The sequence below is a fragment of the Vulpes lagopus genome, chromosome 2 (genome assembly GCF_018345385.1).
Source record: "Vulpes lagopus strain Blue_001 chromosome 2, ASM1834538v1, whole genome shotgun sequence".
Lineage (NCBI taxonomy): Eukaryota > Metazoa > Chordata > Mammalia > Carnivora > Canidae > Vulpes > Vulpes lagopus.
Genome location: NC_054825.1, coordinates 116467130 through 116486495, shown reverse-complemented (window position 1 = coordinate 116486495; position 19366 = coordinate 116467130). Strand labels below are relative to the sequence as shown.

The following is a 19366-nucleotide window of genomic DNA, read 5'->3' as shown; positions in this document are numbered from 1 at the left end:
GCTGTATGTTTTTTTTTTTTGGAAAAATGTCTATTCAGGTCCTCTGCCCATTTTTTAATCAGATTTCTTTTTTGGTCTTAAATGCTAAAATTTTTTGTATATTTTGGATGGTAACCCCTTATCAGAAATATCAATTGCAAATGTCTTTTCCCATTCAGTAGATTGCTTTTTTGTTTTGTTGATGGTTCCTTTGCTGTGCAAAAGCTTTTTACTTTGTATAGTCCCAATCCTTTCACTTTGCTTTTGTTTCCTTCTCCTGAGGGAATGTTTCTACCGTGTCAAGGGAATTACTCCCTGTGTTTTCTTCTAGGAATTTTTTGGTTTCAGATCTCACATTTAGGTCTTTAATCCAGTTTAAGTTTATTTTTGTGTATGGTTCAAGAACGTGGTCTAGTTTGATTCTTTTGGATGTGCCTGTCCACTTTTCCCAACACCACGTGTTGAAGAGGCTGTCTTTTCCCCATTGTATATTCTTGCCTTGTCATAGATTAATTGCCCAAATAAATGTGTGTTTATTTCTGGATTCTCCATTCTGTTCTATTGATCTACATGTCTGTTTCTGTGTCAGTACCGGACTGTTTTGATTACTACAGCTTTGTGTAGTATATCTTGAAATCTGGAATTGTTATGCCACCAGCTTTGTTGTTTTTCAAGATTACTTTGGCTATTTGGGGGCCTTTGTGTTTTCATACAAATTTTAGGATTATTTGTGCTAGTTCTGTGAAAAATGATGATATTTTGATAGAGATTGTATTAAATCTATAGATTGTTTTGGGTAGTATGGATATTTTAGCAGTATTGGCTCTTCTAATCCATGATCATGGAATATTGTTCCATTTGTGTCACCTTTAGTTTCTTTCATCATTGTTTTAGTTTTCAGAGTACTCCTCCTTGGTTAGGTTTATTCCTAGGCATTTTATTATTTTTGGTGCTGTTGTAAGTGGGATTGTTTTCTTAATTTCTCTTTCTGCTGCTGCTTTGTTAATGTATAGAATTACAACAGATTTCTGTATATTAATTTGTATCCTACATCTTTACTGAACTCATTTATCTAAAATTGAATGATTGAAGACAGGAAAGTAGATGTTAGTGCTACTAGACCTGAATAGTATCTGATAATTAAAGAATTGCTTCCCTAGACCTTCCCAAATAATGCCACAATTCTTTGCTTTCATGACTGGCAGTAGTCTGAGAAACCTAAGAATCATTTATTTAAAAGAACTAAGTACAAAGGCCTCTCAAGCTAACAGACAAGATAACAGAAAGCAGTTGGCTGACCTCAGACCACTACCAGGTGACATGAATGTGTTCTATGGACCGTGGGGACTGTGCGGAAGCAAAGGGAAGGAATCTAATAGGGGGCATCAGACTGTGGAGAAGAGCCAAATTTTTTGTTTCCTTACTTGTAACATAAAGCAATTGGACTATTGTTAAGTGATTGCTAAGCTACTGACCTTTAATATTTTTTTTAAAATTATATTTTTGTTTTTTAATAAGATTTTATCCTATTAATTGACAGACTTGTGAAAAGTAAGTACCATGTTAGAACTGTTATTGATAATCTTGGTCTGTATCTTTCAAAATATACTTTAAAAATCATAGCCATGGGTCTCAAATTTCTGTTGTTTATACTATTGCGAATGTGAGAGGTTTTCAAACGTTTATTATAGTTCTCTCTTTGGGCATTGTCATATTTTCCTTTAAAAGACAGTTTATCAAAAAAAAGTTTGTCAATAGCAGCCAAGTGATAGTACTTCTTACATTAAAATTAGTAAATAGGGAACCCTGGGTGGCGCAGCGGTTTAGCGCCTGCCTTTGGCCCAGGGCGCGATCCTGGAGACCCGGGATTGAATCCCACATCAGGCTCCCGGTGCATGGAGCCTGCTTCTCCCTCTGCCTGTGTCTCTGCCTTTCTCTCTCTCTCTGTGACTATCATAAATAAATAAAAATTAAAAAAAATAAAAATGAAAAATGGTTGAAATGGCAAACTATACACACATACACACACAGACACACACACACACACACACACACACACACACACACACACGATGTTGATTTCTAGAAGATGCAAACAGGCCCACCAGATCAAGGGCAGGGCATTGCAGGGGCACATGATTTAAAAAATAATAATAATAAATAAAAATAAAAAATAAAAATAAAATAAAATTAGTAAATAAAATTTAGGGAACTTATACTGTTTTACTCTCTGAATCATTATTTTATAATCTTCTTCAGCTTACAGTTTTGTAGTTGGTTTTAATGTCTTATATGAGAATGTGCTTTCTAATGACTCAGGTTACCCAGACATTCGGGTGACTATCAACAATTACACGCTTTTCTTTCTGAAAACAAACTTTTCCCATTTATCTGAAGGGTAAAGAAACTGGAAAAGCTTAAGCAAAGAGAGAAAATGTGTTTTATTTTTATGGATAAAATGTAATGTTATTCCAGCATAGATAAATTATTGCTTGTTTTTAAATTCACACTTTTTCCTGAGAAAGCATTATAATTGACAATGTGAGGGTATTGCAAAAAAGTTAATGTATCCAAATTTATTACAAGGGAAAAAAAGAAGAAGGAAACAGAAACACTGATATTGAGCATTGGTGTATCCTGTGGTGCTCCTGAGTATAAACCAATCTTTCAGTCAAGAATAAATTTGTTTGTATGTGAAATATTCAATTTGTATCACTTAAAGGTATAAAGTAAATGTTTTTTATTGGTTTATACAGTCATTAAAATTCATTTAATTAAGGCATAGCAAGTTGATTCAATTTGCATACTTGGTAGCACAAAGTTCAAATGGCTTTAATAACAGACTTAAAATAAATCACTGGGATAATATGTAGGAGCATGGGCCTCCTAGGTGGAGCTTTGTATTCCATTCAAGTATCTGGAGGCACATAGGTCTGGGCAGACCTCTAAGGGTAGACTCCAATGGATGAGTTTTCTGGTTTTAATTCAAAGTAATCCTAAAACAAAGAATGTAAAACAGATTCTTGATTGCTCGTTATTATTCATTACTTCATTCATCTACTATTCACCAAATACCCTTTAAGGAGGATCAGTTACTTACCCTCATGGAGCTTATAGTCTAGAAGGAAAAATAGAATACTTAGCTAGAACCAGGTTTTCTTAGGAAGAAGTGACGGAAAAAGGAAAATACCATCTAAAGAGTGTGAGACATGCCAAGTATTATGCTAGGTGATTTTTTCCAATAGGTTATCTCATTTAGTGTTTGTGACAACCATACAGAGTAAGTGGTATTTTCCCTGTTTTTATAGATGAAGAGGCGATTAATTAACCTGCCCCAAATCATGCAGCAAGTAAAAGCCGTGAGTGAACAAGGGCTGCCCAACTCAGTGACCCTTTTTTATTGGAGAGGAAATACGAAGAATTGAGAAATATATAGGCAGCCAGAGAATGAGTCCTCCAAGGTTAGGCATATATTCTTAATATCACAGCACTCATTAAAGTGCATTTTTCCATAGGTATTCAATAAATTCTAATTAAATGAATGAGAAGTTAAGCTCTCTTGCCCCACTTCCCAATAGACTGTGCTAGACTCAGCTAGAAGACAGGCTGACAGGGTGTACAGGTAACTGTACTGTGCCATATTTGAAATAGTTAGAAATAATCTGGAGTTCAAGTACAGTTGATCTACCTGTTTTTACCTAGCCTTCTTTCAGAAGGGATTTGTGATAGCTCCTGGTACAGGAAAATCATTAAAGCAAGGACAAATGCTCAAGAGTTTCATCTCTGGGCATTTTTAAATTCAGTTCTGAGCTTCCTATTCTTTACTGTCACCTCAAAGAAGTATTGATCCCCTACACCCTCACATGGGAAATGTTGAAAACTGTCTTCAGTATGAATTTTATAGAATATGTAGAAATTTTCTCCAGAGGATAATTTCTTGTATAAAACCTCAGTGAAAGCCAAATTTATGTTAAAATTACTATTAAAAAGCACTTTTCTTCATTGAGGTCAAGTGAGACCTTTGTCTGAGAGGCCGAGCTTTGAGAATGATTAGCCTGTTCCAGACACTTACCTAGGAACACATTGAGAATGGTGGTCTTGAGCAAGCACCTGGATTGTACTTTTGATTGTAATGAATACTGTATGCTTTAGAAATCAGATACAAGGGGATCCCTGGGTGGCCCAGGGGTTTAGCACCTGCCTTTGGCCCAGGATGTGATCCTGGAGTCCCGGGATCAAGTCCCACATCAGGCTCCCTGCATGGAGCCTGCTTCTCCCTCTGCCTGTGTCTCTGCCTCTCTCTCTCTCTCTCTCTCTCTCTCTCTCGAATAATAAATAAAATATTAAAAAAGATATCAGATACAGTTGACATACAATGTTATATTAGTTTCAAGTGTACAACATAGTGATTTCACAATTCTATTCACTATGTAATGCTGATGACAATAAGTATAGTCGCCCTCTGTCACCATACAGTGTTCTTACAATAGTATTGACTAATTGAATATTTCCTATTCTGTACTTTTCATTCCTGTGACTTATTTTATAGCTGGAAGTTTGTACTTCTTAATCATCTTCATCTATTATCCCCACCTCCTCACCTGTAGCAATGACCGGACGGTTATCTGTATTTATGAATATGTTTGTTTTTGTTCATTTGTTTTGTCTTTTAGATTCCACATATAAATGAAATCATATGATATTTGTAAAGATTTATGGTATTCATCTGACTTGTTTTACTTAGTATAATAACCTCTAGGTCCATCCATCTTGTCACAAATGGCAAGACTTTATCCTTTTTCCTTGCTGAGTAGTATTTGTGTGTGTGTATGCACGCATACCATATATCTTTTTGAATTAGTGTTTTCATTTTTCTTTAAGTAAATACCCAAAAGTGGAATTACTAGCTCATATGGTATTTTGGTTTTTTGAGGCACACCCATACTGTTTTCCATGGTGGCTGCACCAGTTTATATTCCCACCAACAGTTTAATGACCCAGATTGTTCTTTTTTTTTTTTTCCAGGTTGTTCTTTTATCCAGACAGAATGTCATCCTACTTTCCAGAAAATAAGCTATAAGGTTCCCTGTTAGAAAGATGTAAATAAATTGACCTCAAAAAACAATTTTGTATCTTCTCAAATGCATGAATGAGTACTTGACTAAGGTCCAGAGTTCTATGCCATAGACCATGAAAGAAGTGACTTTTGCCTTAGCATTTACCTTAGTCTGTTTTAGAGCAGCATTATATCCTCATGGGTACAGATAAGTTAATTATCTTGTTGAATAGAGTTATTCAGTATTTTCTATCTGAATGCTAATCAGAGCCTGCCAAGGATGATGATTTGGGTTTTGACTTTAAAAGGATACTGAGTTGTTCTCTCTGACAGTAATTAGTGATAGATTGGACTGCTATTTGAGGGCTCTTCTGGGTCTGCATAGTAAAACCAATCTATTCACATAGAGAAGATGGTTGTTTGCCTATCTTTGTGGCCTAAAGAACTTGCACTTTGTTCACTTTCACATGTATATCATATTACTTAAATATGAAACTAAAAGTTTCTAGGACATATGTTACACTAGTTTACATTGTTTAATACCGCAATTTAATCTGTTAAAAGGAGTTTATACTTTTCTTTATTTTTTTTAAATTTATTTTTATTGGTGTTCAATTTACCAACATACAGAATAACCCCCAGTGCTTGTCAGCCATTCACTCCCACCCCCTGCCCTCCTCCCCTTCTACCACCCCTAGTTCGTTTCCCAGAGTTAGGAGTCTTTATGTTCTGTCTCCCTTTCTGATATTTCCCGCACATTTCTTCTCCCTTCCCTTGTATTCCCTTTCACTATTATTTATATTCCCCAAATGAATGAGAACATATAATGTTTGTCCTTCTCCGATTGACTTATTTCACTCAGCATAATACCCTCCAGTTCCATCCACGTTGAAGCAAATGGTGGGTATTTCTCATTTCTAATGGCTGAGTAATATTTCATTGTATACATAAACCACATCTTCTTTATCCATTCATCTTTCGATGGACACCGAGGCTCCTTCCACAGTTTGGCTATTGTGGCCATTGCTGCTATAAACATCGGGATGCAGGTGTCCCGGCGTTTCATTGCGTCTGTATCTTTGGGGTAAATCCCCAACAGTGCAATTGCTGGGTCGTAGGGCAGGTCTATTTTTAACTCTTTGAGGAACCTCCACACAGTTTTCCAGAGTGGCTGCACCAGTTCACGTTCCCACCAACAGTGTAAGAGGGTTCCCTTTTCTCTGCATCCTCTCCAACATTTGTGGTTTCCTGCCTTGTTAATTTTGCCCATTCTCACTGGTGTGAAGTGGTATCTCATTGTGGTTTTGATGTGTATTTCCCTGATGGCAAGTGATGCAGAGCATTTTCTCATGTGCATGTTGGCCACATCTACGTCTTCCTCTGAGGTTTCTCTTCATGTCTTTTGCCCATTTCATGATTGGATTGTTTGTTTCTTCGGTGTTGAGTTTAAGAAGTTCTTTATACATCTTGGAAACTAGCCCTTTATCTGATATGTCATTTGCAAATATCTTCTCCCATTCTGTAGGTTGTCTTTGAGTTTTGTTGACTGTATCCTTTGCTGTGCAAAAGCTTCTTATCTTGATGAAGTCCCAATAGTTCATTTTTGCTTTTGTTTCTTTTGGCTTCGTGGATGTATCTTGCAAGAAGTTACTGTGGCTGAATTCAAAAAGGGTGTTGCCTGTGTTCTCCTCTAGGATTTTGATGGAATCTTGTCTCACATTTAGATCTTTCATCCATTTTGAGTTTATCTCTGTGTATGGTGAAAGAGAGTGGTCTAGTTTCATTCTTCTGCATGTGGATGTCCAATTTTTCGAGCACCATTTATTGAAGAGACCGTCTTTCTTCCAGTGGATAGTCTTTCCTCCTTTATTGAATATTAGTTGACCATAAAGTTGAGGGTCCACTTCTGGGTTCTCTATTCTGTTCCATTGATCTATGTGTCTGTTTTAGTGCCAGTACCACACTGTCTTGATGACCACAGCTTTGTAGTACAACCTGAAATCTGGCATTGTGATGCCCCCAGATATGGTTTTCTTTTGTAAAATTCCCCTGGCTATTCGGGGTCTTTTCTGATTCCACACAAATCTTAACATAATTTTTTCTAACTCTCTGAAGAAAGTCCATGGTATTTTGATAGGGATTGCATTAAATGTGTAAATTGCCCTGGGTAACATTGACCTTTTCACAATATTAATTCTGCCAATCCATGAGCATGGAATATTTTTCCATCTCTTTGTGTCTTCCTCAATTTCTTTCAGAAGTGTTCTATAGTTTTTAGGGTATAGATCCTTTACCTCTTTGGTTAGGTTTATTCCTAGTTATCTTATGCTTTTGGGTGCAATTGTAAATGGGATTGACTCCTTAATTTCTCTTTCTTCAGTCTCATTGTTAGTGTATAGAAATGCCATTGATTTCTGGGCATTGATTTTGTATCCTGCCACGCTACCAAATTGCTATATGAGCTGTAGCAATCTTGGGGTGGAGGCTTTTGGGTTTTCTATGTAGAGTATCATGTCATCAGCGAAGAGGGAGAGTTTGACTTCTTCTTTGCCCATTTGAATGCCTTTAATGTCTTTTTGTTGTCTGATTGCTGAGGCTAGGACTTCCAGTATTATGTTGAATAGCAGTGGTAAGAGTGGACATCCCTGTCTTGTTCCTGATCTTGGGGGAAAGGCTCCCAGTGCTTTCCCATTGAGAATGATATTTGCTATGGGCTTTTCGTAGATGGCTTTTAAGATGTTGAGGAATGTTCCCTCTATCCCTACACTCTGAAGAGTTTTGATCAGGAATGGATGCTGTATTTTGTCAAATGCTTTCTCTGCATCTAATGAGAGGATCATATGGTTCTTGGTTTTTCTCTTGCTCATATTATGAATCACATTGATTGTTTTACGAATGTTGAACCAGCCTTGTGTCCCGGGGATAAATCCTACTTGGTCGTGGAAAATAATTTTCTTAATGTGTTGTTGGATCCTATTGGCTAGTATCTTGTTGAGAATTTTTGCATCCATGTTCATCAGGGATATTGGTCTGTAATTCTCCTTTTTGGTGGGGTCTTTGTCTGGTTTCGGAATTAAGGTGATGCTGGCCTCATAGAACGAATTTGGAAGTACTCCATCTCTTTCTATCTTTCCAAACAGCTTTAGTAGAATAGGTATGGTTTCTTCTTTAAACGTTTGATAGAATTCCCCTGGGAAGCCATCTGGCCCTGGACTTTTGTGTCTTGGGAGGTTTTTGATGACTGCTTCAATCTCCTCCCTGGTTATTGGCCTGTTCAGGTTTTCTATTTCTTCCTGTTCCAGGTTTGGTAGTTTGTGGCTTTCCAAGAACGTGTCCATTTCTTCTAGATCGCCTAATTTATTGGCGTTCATAATATGTTTTTAAAATCGTTTGTGGGATCCCTGGGTGGCGCAACGGTTTGGCGCCTGCCTTTGGCCCAGGGCGCGATCCTGGAGACCCGGGATCGAATCCCACATCAGGCTCCCGGTGCATGGAGCCTGCTTCTTCCTCAGCCTGTGTCTCTGCCTCTCTCTCTCTCTTTCTCTGTGACTATCATAAATAAAAAAAAAAAAAAAAAAAAAAAAAAATTTAAAATCGTTTGTATTTCCTTGGTGTTGGTAGTGATCTCTCCTTTCTCATTCATGATTTTATTAATTTGAGTCTTCTCTCTCTTCTTTTTAATAAGGCTAGCTCATGGTTTATCTATCTTATTAATTCTTTCAAAGAACCAACTCCTGGTTCTGTTGATCTGTTCCACAGTTCTTCTGGTCTCGATTTCGTTGAGTTCTGCTAAAATCTTTATTAACTCTCTTCTTCTGCTGGGTGTCGGATCTATTTGCTGTTTTTTCTCTAGCTCCTTTATGTGTAAGGTTAGCTTTTGTATTTGAGTTCTTTCCAGTTTTTGAATGGATGCTTGTGTTGCGATGTATTTCCCCCTCAGGACTGCTTTTGCTGCATCCCAAAGATTTTGAACGGTTGTATCTTCATTCTCATTAGTTTCCGTGAATCTTTTTAATTCTTCCTTAATTTCCTTGTTGACTCCTTCATCTTTTAGCAGGATGGTCCTTAACCTCCACGTGTTTCAGGTCCTTCCAAACTTCTTGTTATGATTTAGTTCTAATTTCAAGGCATTATGGTCTGAGAATATGCAGGGGACAATCCCAATCTTTTGGTATTGGTTCAGACCCGATTTGTGACCCAGTATGTGGTCTATTCTGGAGAAAGTTCCATTCGAAGACGAATGTGTATTCAGTTGAGTTTGGATGTAAAGTTCTGTAGATATCGGTGAAATCCATCTGGTCCAGTATATCATTTAAAGCTCTTGTTTCTTTGGAAATGTTGTGCTTAGAAGACCCATCGAGTATAGAAAGAGCTAGATTGAAGTCACAAAGTATAAGTGTATTATTATCTAAGTATTTCTTCAGTTTGGTTATTAATTGGTTTAAATATTTGGCAGCTCCCACATTCGGGGCATATATATTGAGGATTGTTAAGTCCTCTTGTTGGATAGATCCTTTAAGTATGAGATAGTGTCCCTCTTCATCTCTCACTACAGTCTTCGGGGTAAATTTTAGTTTATCTGATATAAGGATGGCTACCCCTGCTTTCTTTTGAGGACCATTCGAATGGTAAATGGTTCTCCAACCTTTTATTTTCAGGCTGTAGGTGTCCTTCTGTCTAAAATGAGTCTCTTGAAGACAGCAAATAGATGGGTCCTGCTTTTTTATCCAGTCTGACAACGTGCGCCTTTTGATGGGGTCATTAAGCCCGTTCACGTTCAGAGTTACTATTGAAAGGTATGAGTTTAGTGTCATCATGATATCTATTCAGTCCTTGTTTTTGTGGATGGTTCCACTGACTTCTTCTTAAAGGGGAATTTTAAGAGTCCCCCTTAGAATATAAAGGAAGGGAAAAGAAATGTTGGGAAATATCAGGAAGGGAGACAGAACATAAAGACTCCTAACTCGGGGAAACAGACTAGGGGTGGTGGAAGGGGAGGAGGGCGGGTGTTGGAGGGGAATGGGTGACGGGCACTGAGGTGGACACTTGACGGGATGAGCACTGGGTGTTTTTCTGTATGTTGGTAAATTGAACACCAATAAAAATTAATTAAAAAAAAAATAAAGGGGCTATTTGAAGTTAGGAATTTTGGTCAAAAAAAAAGAAATAAAAGAAGTTAAAATAAAATAAAATTCTGATATCCTTTAATTTGAAAACAATGATGATTCTACAATAAATTATAATAGACCCATACTCCTTAAACACAGTTGGCTACTAATATAGATCTCTGTCATCCTCCTGCATTAATAAAAAATTATGCTAACCAAAAAAAAAAAAGGAGTCCCCCTTAAAATTCTTGCAGAGCCGGTTTGGAGGTCACGTATTCTTTCAGTTCATGCCTGTCTTGGAAGCTCTTTATCTCTCCTTCCATTTTGAATGAGAGCCTTGCTGGATAAAGTATTCTTGGTTGCATGTTCTTCTCATTTAGGACCCTGAATATATCCTGCCAGCCCTTTCTGGCCTGCCAGGTCTCTGTGGAGAGGTCTGCTGTTACCCTAATACTCCTCCCCATAGAAGTCAGGGATTTCTTGTCTCTTGCTGCTCTAAGGATCTTTGGATCCTTTTTGTCTTTGGAATTTGCAAGCTTCAGTATTAAATGTCGAGGTGTTGAATGGTTTTTATTGATTTTAGAGGGGGGGTGGATCTCTCCATTTCCTGAATCTGAATGCCTGTTCCCTTCCCATATTAGGAAAGTTTTCAGCTAGGATTTGTTCAAATACATATTCTGGCCCTCTGTCCCTTTTGGCGCCCTCAGGAACCCCAATTAAACGTAGGTTTTTCTTCCTCAGGCTGTCGTTTATTTCCCTTAATCTATCTTCATGGTCTTTTAATTGTTTGTCTCTTTTTTCCTCAGTTTCCCTCTTTGCCATCAATTTGTCTTCTGTGTCACTCACTCGTTCTTCCACCTCGTTAACCCTCGTTAGGACTTCTAGTTTTGGATTGCATCTCATTCGATTGATTTTTAATTTCTGCCTGATTAGTTCTAAATTCTGCAGTCATGAAGTTTCTTGAGTCCTTTATGCTTTTTTCTAGAGCCACCAGTAGCTGTATAATAGTGCTTCTGAATTGGCTTTCTGACATTGAATTGTAATCCAGATTTTGTAACTCTGTGGGAGAGAGGACTGTTTCTGATTCTTTCTTTTGAGTGAGGTTTTCCTTCTAGTCATTTTGCTCAGTGCAGAGTGGCCAAAAGCAAGTTGTATTGGGATAAGGAGAAAAAGAGAGGAGAGAGTGAAAGAAAGAAAAGAGAAAAAGAAAAAAGAAAAGAGGAAGAGAAAAAGAAAGAAAAAGAAAGAAAGGAACAAAAAGGGTGGGGGAAGCAAGCAGAAATCAAAAAGCAAAACAAAACAAAACAAAAACACGGGGGAGTATCTTCTGATTCTGTATACTTTAAGTCCCTTGACTTCCTCTGGAACTTGTCCGTCTAGCTGGTCTTCTGGGGGAGGGGCCTGCTGTGCTGATTTTCAGGTGTTAGCACTTGGGGGAGCTGCTCTGCCTCCTGCCTGGTACAGGGCTCAGTGGGGGTTGTTTACCCCTGTGAGGCCCCAGGAGGAACAACCCCAGTTGCGGGGCCAGCTCTGGAGCCCTGGAGTCAGCCCCAGCAGTAACTCCGGAGCTCTCAGTCTGCAGGGCCTGGAGGCTCCGGGGCGGGGCCGCTGATCTGCTTAGCTTGGGGTAGGAGCATCTTTGCTCTCCTGGGCCCTCCCGGGCCTGCGCTGTTGGATTCACGCTCCCGGAGCCTCTTCCTCTGCCGGAGCCACCTCCGATCCGCTCCCGGCCACGCAGCCCCCTCCGCACGGAGCCTCTTCCTCTGCCCGAGCCCCTCTGAGCTGCTCCCGGTCCCGCCTTGCGCGCTGCAGCCCTTAGGGAGCTCGGCGCGCTCTCCCCGGGGCGCAGGTGCCTGTTAGTGTCCCAGGGAGCCCGAGGGCCTCCCCGCCCTCCTGGGACCTGCTCCAACTCCCTGCAAGGCCTTTCCGCCCGGGAAGATTGGTGCAGCTCCTGCTCCTCCGGGACGGGGCTCTCCTGTCCTGGGGACACTCGCCCCGGCCTCAGCCCGGCTCCTCGGGGGCCCCTCCCCCTTGGAGGCCTTCTGTTTCTTTATTTCTTTTTCCCCGTCTTCCTACCTTGATAGAAGCGCGAACTCTTCTCACTGTAGCGTTCCAGCTGGTCTCTCTTTAAATCTCAGGCCGAATTCATAGATTTTCAGGATAATTTGAAGGTTTTCTAGGTAATTTGGTGGGGACAGGTGATTTGGGGACCCTACTCTTCCGCCATCTTGCCCCTCCTCGCAGGAGTTTATACTTTTAATCCCCAAAATATTAATACAGCATGTACTTTGAAATACTATTTATAAAGATACCTTCTAAGCTTGAAAATAGACAAGTTGTATAGGCAGCTAACTGATCTTTAATCAATCAATGGCTTTGAAAAGTCTTACCCTGGGGTGCCTGGGTGGCTTAGTCAGTTAAGCATCTGATGACTCCTGGTTTCTACTCAGGTCATGATCTCAGAGTCGTGGGATCAAGCCCTGCATTGGGCTCTGGGCTCAGCTTGGAGTCTGCTTCAGATTCTCTCTCCCCTCCCTCCTTCTCGCAGTCTGTCACTCTCTCAAATCTTTAAAAAAGAAAAAGAGAGAGAGAGAGAAAGAAAGAAGACAGGCTGACAGTTCATCTCACAGTTCATATATATGTAGTGAACCAAAGGCCAGAAATATTCAAGAATAAAGTTATTATTATAAGTCTAAGACACCCAAGACAATATAAGAGATTAGAGTACTGAGGCCTAATTTTTCCATGATTTGTTACTCCTTGAGTCTAGATGTGTCCTTATTTATACCATATATTTTATTAAATTTACACATGAATGCGGTTAAGTGTATCCTTTGATTCAAGGCTGTTGGTGGTGGAAAGTCAAAATGAAAGAACAGTTTCTCCAGTCCAGATTTTTTGTGGTTAGGCCTTCAGGCAAATTTTCAGCTTCCACTTGTTTATCACTTGTGATTTTAACTAATAGGTGTATGCAATTTAGCCAGAAGCCTGAATCTTCTCAAACTGGGACTCACATATTGACAGTGCACTAGCAGCTATAGAATACATGGAGCATATTCTTGTAATATAAACTTACTTAAAGATTTAAGGAATTAAATTTTGTTTTAAAATAAACACAGATTAAGAAAACTTCAAAATTCACATTAATTGTTAGAAAAAAATCACAAAATATTTTAGTGTTAAAGGCTGTTTGGGGCTCCCCTTCATGACATACTATCCTTTCCCTGCCCTAACCCCTCTGTCTTTAGGTTAAGTCACAGGAAAAGTTGTTGAAAATCTTAAAAGCCACTGCATGAATATTAATGACATGAATATATTCACTTAAATTTAACAAAATTATTTTAATGGAAATCATAATCAGAAATTTATAAAAATAGCCTAAGACCATGATTATAGAAATTCCCTTTTGAAAATCCAGGTATCCTATAAAGTATATCAAACCCAAAAGGAAGTTTGGTTATATTTCAAAAGAAGAGTTTTAGCCATTGAGAAATAGTACTCCCATGAGGGTTAGAGAAGATGTGTCAGTTTGCATTCTGAAATTTAGAATATTAGGATTCTAGAGTTTCTGATTTTCCAGTAACCCCTGAGGAAATAAAGTAACTAAGCTGAGTTACTGTGCAGTGGGTAATGGTGGCTGCTGTCAACTGAGCATACTGTGCCGAGTGCCATGCGCAGTGCTTTACATTCGCAGACTCATAGTGCCTTGTAAAGAATGCCTTGTCCCTTTTTACAAATGAGAAAACAGAGACTCGAAGAGAGTAAGTGACTTGTCTGGGATCTCACACTCAGCTAGTTCCAGAAGCAGCCTTCAATCCCAGGTCTTTCTGACTCTAGGGTAGTGTTTTTATGGTCTGTTGCCAATGTAGAATACCAATTTGCTCCGGTGGGATAATTTTCATTTTTTTGGTCCTTTTCATTTAAGGATCTGTAAAGAGTGACCAAAAGTGTCTAAACCTCAGTCTTCTGCCCTATAACATAAAACAGCCAGGAATGTTGAAAGATCTCTCAAGCTAAGGTTTATAAATAATTTAGATTTAACTTTGATAAAAAGACATAGAAAAAATAATATGTTGAGAATTCTAATATCATTCCAGTTTTCAAAAGGAGGAAAATGTGATGACTCTTGAGTATTACTAATGGTGATATGACATTCCAGAGCAAGATTTTAGAAGACAAGGACATAGCAAACACTGGATAGCTGTATGAGTTCACCAGCAAGCCAGATTTGCTTCGTGGACAGGCTCACCAGACTGCTACATCCATGAAATTCAAAAAGCAAAGCAACTGACCTGGAGCATGGTACTTGGCAAGGTCATCTCTCAATATTTTACAGACAGAGAAGGATAAACAGAATTTAGGTTCTAGAATACATTGTTAGATCGACAGCTGATTGAACAGCTGTACCCAATAGGTGATTGATATCTAGCTGAAGATACAGTTCTGATGATATCTGACATGACTCAGTCTTCTGCCTTGCAATAATTTTTATCAGATGTCTATATAAAGGTCCTGATTATCAAAAATTTTCATAGGAGGAAGAGAATGCATATCTAGTGTGCCCATGGCCAGAATAAGAATATAAAAATCACCTTAACAGGCTTTAGTAGGCAGAAATATAGAGGACTGTTCTCAGTTTTTAAAACTGAAAAATACAAGTAAAAATAGAGTGATATGATTTGAGGGTTTAAATCCATTAGATTTTATTATAAGACATTGCTACCTTTAGACATAAGAAATACAGCTATGTGAACCAAAATAAATTAATGAATTACCTTCCTTTTTCCTTTTCCTTATGAGCAATTTTGTGGAATAAAAAAGCTTTTACCAATATTTATACAGTGCTCATTCAGAATGGTACACCTCATTGATAAATTCCACCTATATAGAGTGATTTTAGTCAAATTATATCAGATGCATATTGCAGATTATAAAATACTGTTAAACTCACCAAGGAGTCTTATATTATGCTTTTGTGTAGCTCTGGCTCAGTAATTCTCTCCTTAAAAAAATTAAATTAAATTAAATTAAAAAACAGATTTATTTACTTGAGAAGAGAGGATGTGTATGAGCAGAGTGCAGAGAGACAGAGGGGGAGGGAGAGGGAGAGAATCCTCAAGCAGACTCCCTGCTAAGCACATAGCCTTACATGGGGCTCAATCCAAAGATCCTAAGATCATGACCTAAGCTGAAAATGAACTGCCCACTTTAACCAACTGAGCCACCCAGCCACCCTGTAATTCTCTCTTCTAAGTTGTTTTATAATCTTCCCTTGCAGGAAAGCTTTTGAAAAAATTTTTAACTTAAGCAGTTGCCTAGCTTTGTTAGATCCTTATAACTTGTTTAGAGAGAGTGGGAATTAATGAAAATATATGGAAGGAATAATTCTCTGGAATTATTTCCTCTCACTGAAGTATAGATTCCATGAGTTTGAGGACCATGTCAGTCTTCATTACCATCAGCCTAGAGCCTACGCCAGTGCCTGGCACATAGTAGTTATGTGTTAAATATTTGGTAAAGGAAATAATATCATGAGTAATTTTAACTAAGCTCATCTGCCAGATATTGACTCCATAGAGTATAGTTTGCTGTTAGTGCCCATGGTTATCTGTGAATGATATGACCTTATGCAAAAGTGAACATCTACTCAGGAGGCTATTCAACATGAAAAGACACTAACTTGTATCTTACACCTATTGTAGGTTGGCTCTGTTAAATTGTCTAGTAACAGCACGTGGGACAGACAGATCCATTTAGTAGTCAAGTATAAGATGACACAAGTACTGGTAGTAACTACTAATTATATGCCACAATGATATGACCATTAATAAAGAGATGATGCATTTTTCTGTGAGGTGATATAGGAGTCAGGATAACAGAGCCATGGGTCAGGAATCAGAGCACTCTGGTCAAATTCTGATTCAACTACTCACAGTAACTACCATAAGTCTCAGTGTCTCTATTTGTACAATAGACATTAAACCAGGAATTATTTCACAGAGTTGATGTGAGGATTGAAGGACATAGTCCATGTAAACATTAGTACAGGATCTGGCACACGGTGAATAATAAAAGCAAACTCCTTTATGAAGATGAAATTTCTTCTCAGAAAGATGTGACCATCTTAGGCCACAGGCAGGAATGTGGGAGCCAGCACCTGGAACCCAGGTCTCTCTAACTTCAAATTATATTTGCATTCTAGCTGTATGCTACTTTAACATGATGTGAGAAGAATGCTAGAATGTTCAACTACCAACCAAAGTACAAAGAGTCTGCATGGCCTTTCAGGAAGGAAAAGCAGGCAAAAGAATAAAATAAAAGCAAAACACAGAATAGAAAAATAAAATGTCCTAGCCTTGTTGGTGTCTGCACAAATAGAGAATGCTAAATCCAGGATCTGTTGTTGTACAGAGGGAGGAAATAATTTTATAAATATTTTATAATTGTTACTTTAAGAAAGTCAAAATTATTTCATCTGTTTACATATATTTTGACACTGTTAAAAGACAGAACTTTTTCCTCTTGTATATAAATTGCTCTGGGCAAGCATATAAGATAGAGCAAAATTTAAATATTTATTGGACTTCATCGTGATGGCATTTTTCTCAATTGTGTACTATCATTTATGTATGAATCTCCTTTGTTTCCACAGAATGCTGAAGTTTCTGTCTTTGAAGTAAACATACGCTTTGTGGGTGGACTACTCTCAGCCTACTATCTATCTGGAGAAGAGGTAAGGTGAAACTATAAAATTACATTTTGGGGGTAAAATGTGCTTTTTGTGGTATCTGTTTTCATATTTTGATGGTCCTCTAGCATACACTGAATCTCATTTAATATATACTAATTAAACGAGCATGCTGGGAAAGGTGGGCACAACATGTTCTGAGGATATGGTAAGCAATGTGTTTTAAAAAGCCTGGCTCCATTCTGTTAGGTGTGATGTGACTATACCTATAAATGGGATATGCCTGTGGACAAATTAAAGAGGTTTAGTGCAGTGGCAGGCTTGTGGATGAATTGTTTTTCTTTAAAAATTATGTTAACGTTTGCATAATGTTAGCTTAACAAAAACTTTTTTGAAGGTGAAGAAAGTTTGACAGGTAAGATGTGACCTTACCTGACAGGTAAGATCTAAAAATTACAATATTTAAGAAATTGAAGGGGTAACTGAGGTACTCAGCCTTCCAGTGAGAAGTCCTATAGGCCGGTGTCCCTGTGTAAAGTACTTTGGAGCTCTTCCTAGAGTGAGGCTTAGTTCATTATCTGCTCTGAGGAAAGCAGGAATTTTTAATTCAGCTGCCTTTTATTGATAGATTAAGAAAAGATTTTTGTATCATGCTTCTAAAGAGCACAGATGCTATTTTCTTGAAAGGTTTTGGACAACTTTATAAATATCCTAAGTGTCCACTAAGAGTTGTTGGAATGGACTTTGCCTTTAATGTTGACAGTATTAAAAGCTGACGTCAAGGAAAAACAGTCACATATTTCAATTGCATGTCAGTCAGATTTGTGTGAGCCTCAGCATTCTGGCTGGGGAGGAGCGGATCTTACCTAGGGTAGTATTTCATGTATTTCTATGCTCCTTCAAAACAGATTTAAGCAGAGCAATAAATGTTTAATGAGAAAAGCTGCTTTACTTGGTTGCTGTCTCCCGGGCACTATCTGAGCCATAACAAAACAGCCTGCACAATCTTCACGTTCTGTCTTTAGATTTTATTCCACCATAGATATTTTTAAAGTATATAAATGGCTCTGTATTCCCCTCTATCCGTCCTGCTTAAGTGTTAAATTCTTTTCCTCATTATGGACTCTGTCACCTTCTCAGCATCAGTCCTCTTCTTCCCTTTCTCCAGGCCCGCATAACTTCATTTGTTCAGTTTGCTTTAGGATGTTCCAAGCTTTAAGCCAGGGCATACATATTTTGAAAAAGTCTTACGGAAAATTAATGTTGTTTTAGTTAGCAAGTTCCTGCTTTTAGAATATTTGTCTTGGAGTATCCAGTGCCTGGTGTTCTCATTGTTTTTGACGTGAATACTTAGGATGAACTTGGTTTTTAACTTTTTTCATCATTTATATGAAGGTGAGACAATTTGAAGAAAATAAGAACTGCATCCTTTTGGGCACCTGAGTGGCTCAGTAGTTGAGCGTCTGCCTTTGGTTCAGGTGTTGATCCTGAGGTCCTGGGATCGAGTCCCACATCAAGCTCCCCAGAGGGAGCCTGCTCCTCCCTCTGCCTGTGTCTCTGCCTCTCTCTGTGTCTCTCATGAATAAATAAATAAAATCTTTAAAAAAAAAATCTTCATCCTTTTATATCTGGGCTCAATTAGGATAGTCAAATATACAAAGATAAACAACACATTTCTTTTAAATATGCATCATATTTAATTAGGATTTTTTTCACTTGTAGTAATGTCTTATTTATATACACATGTGTTTTATGTGTGTGCATGCTTATTATAAATCTATAGTTAAATATGTTATATAAATATGATATCCATAGATATTTTGCCCACAGATAAAATCATTTGCCACAGATCTTGTAAAGGTACTTTTTTACTCCATACTTAGCTAACTTTAGTAAACAAAGTACTACAAAGAAAACCTCCACTGAAAGTTTTCTTTTCGTGTATTTGCTTTGTCCTCACCCCCATTCAAAACATTGTTTTTATTACATCTAGATTTTCTATATTGTAATTTTATAAAAATTACTTATGGTAGTTCCCTTCTTACATACTTTTCTGTTTCTGTAAAATACACTTTTGGTTCATAAGGGTTCATCATCTCAGCATAATATTTGTATAGCCAGTCCCTAAATGTTGAGTAGTTATTTCCAGTGTTCCTGTATTTTGGATAATGTAGCCATAATCAGCTGATAAATATTTATTCTCTAAAGTGGGATTGCTGGCTGAGAAGTGATTAGTAGATGACTGCTTTAACATCATTTCCTTTCTTAGCCACCTCATCACTGACAATTTCATTTGACCTATGTACTTGGGGGAGTTGGCTATCAGGAATGTGGTCAAGAAAAAACATTTTACCCCTAAGTCTGTACTTGAGCTACTTGTCTCCATATCTAAATGAAAAAAATTGAACATGTTATTTCTTAATAGAAAGAAATCAACATGGCCAAATTATGAGTTAGTTGGTTTCAGATTGTTGGTAAAGTTCTATATCATACATTTTTATGTAAATCAAGGTATTTACTAAGATAGTCTAGGCA

The 19366-nt window shown here is 38.0% G+C and overlaps 1 protein-coding gene across 2 annotated transcripts in view; it reads left to right on the top strand.

The window, feature by feature from the left end:
• MAN1A1 (mannosidase alpha class 1A member 1) overlaps positions 1-19366 on the top strand; it is a 169406-nt gene that overhangs the window by 47461 nt on the left and 102579 nt on the right. For both annotated transcript variants that reach the window (XM_041745529.1, XM_041745528.1), the window contains exon 5: positions 16796-16876. In XM_041745529.1, coding sequence (XP_041601463.1) covers positions 16796-16876 — 81 coding nt within the window. The remainder of the gene's footprint in view (positions 1-16795; positions 16877-19366) is intronic.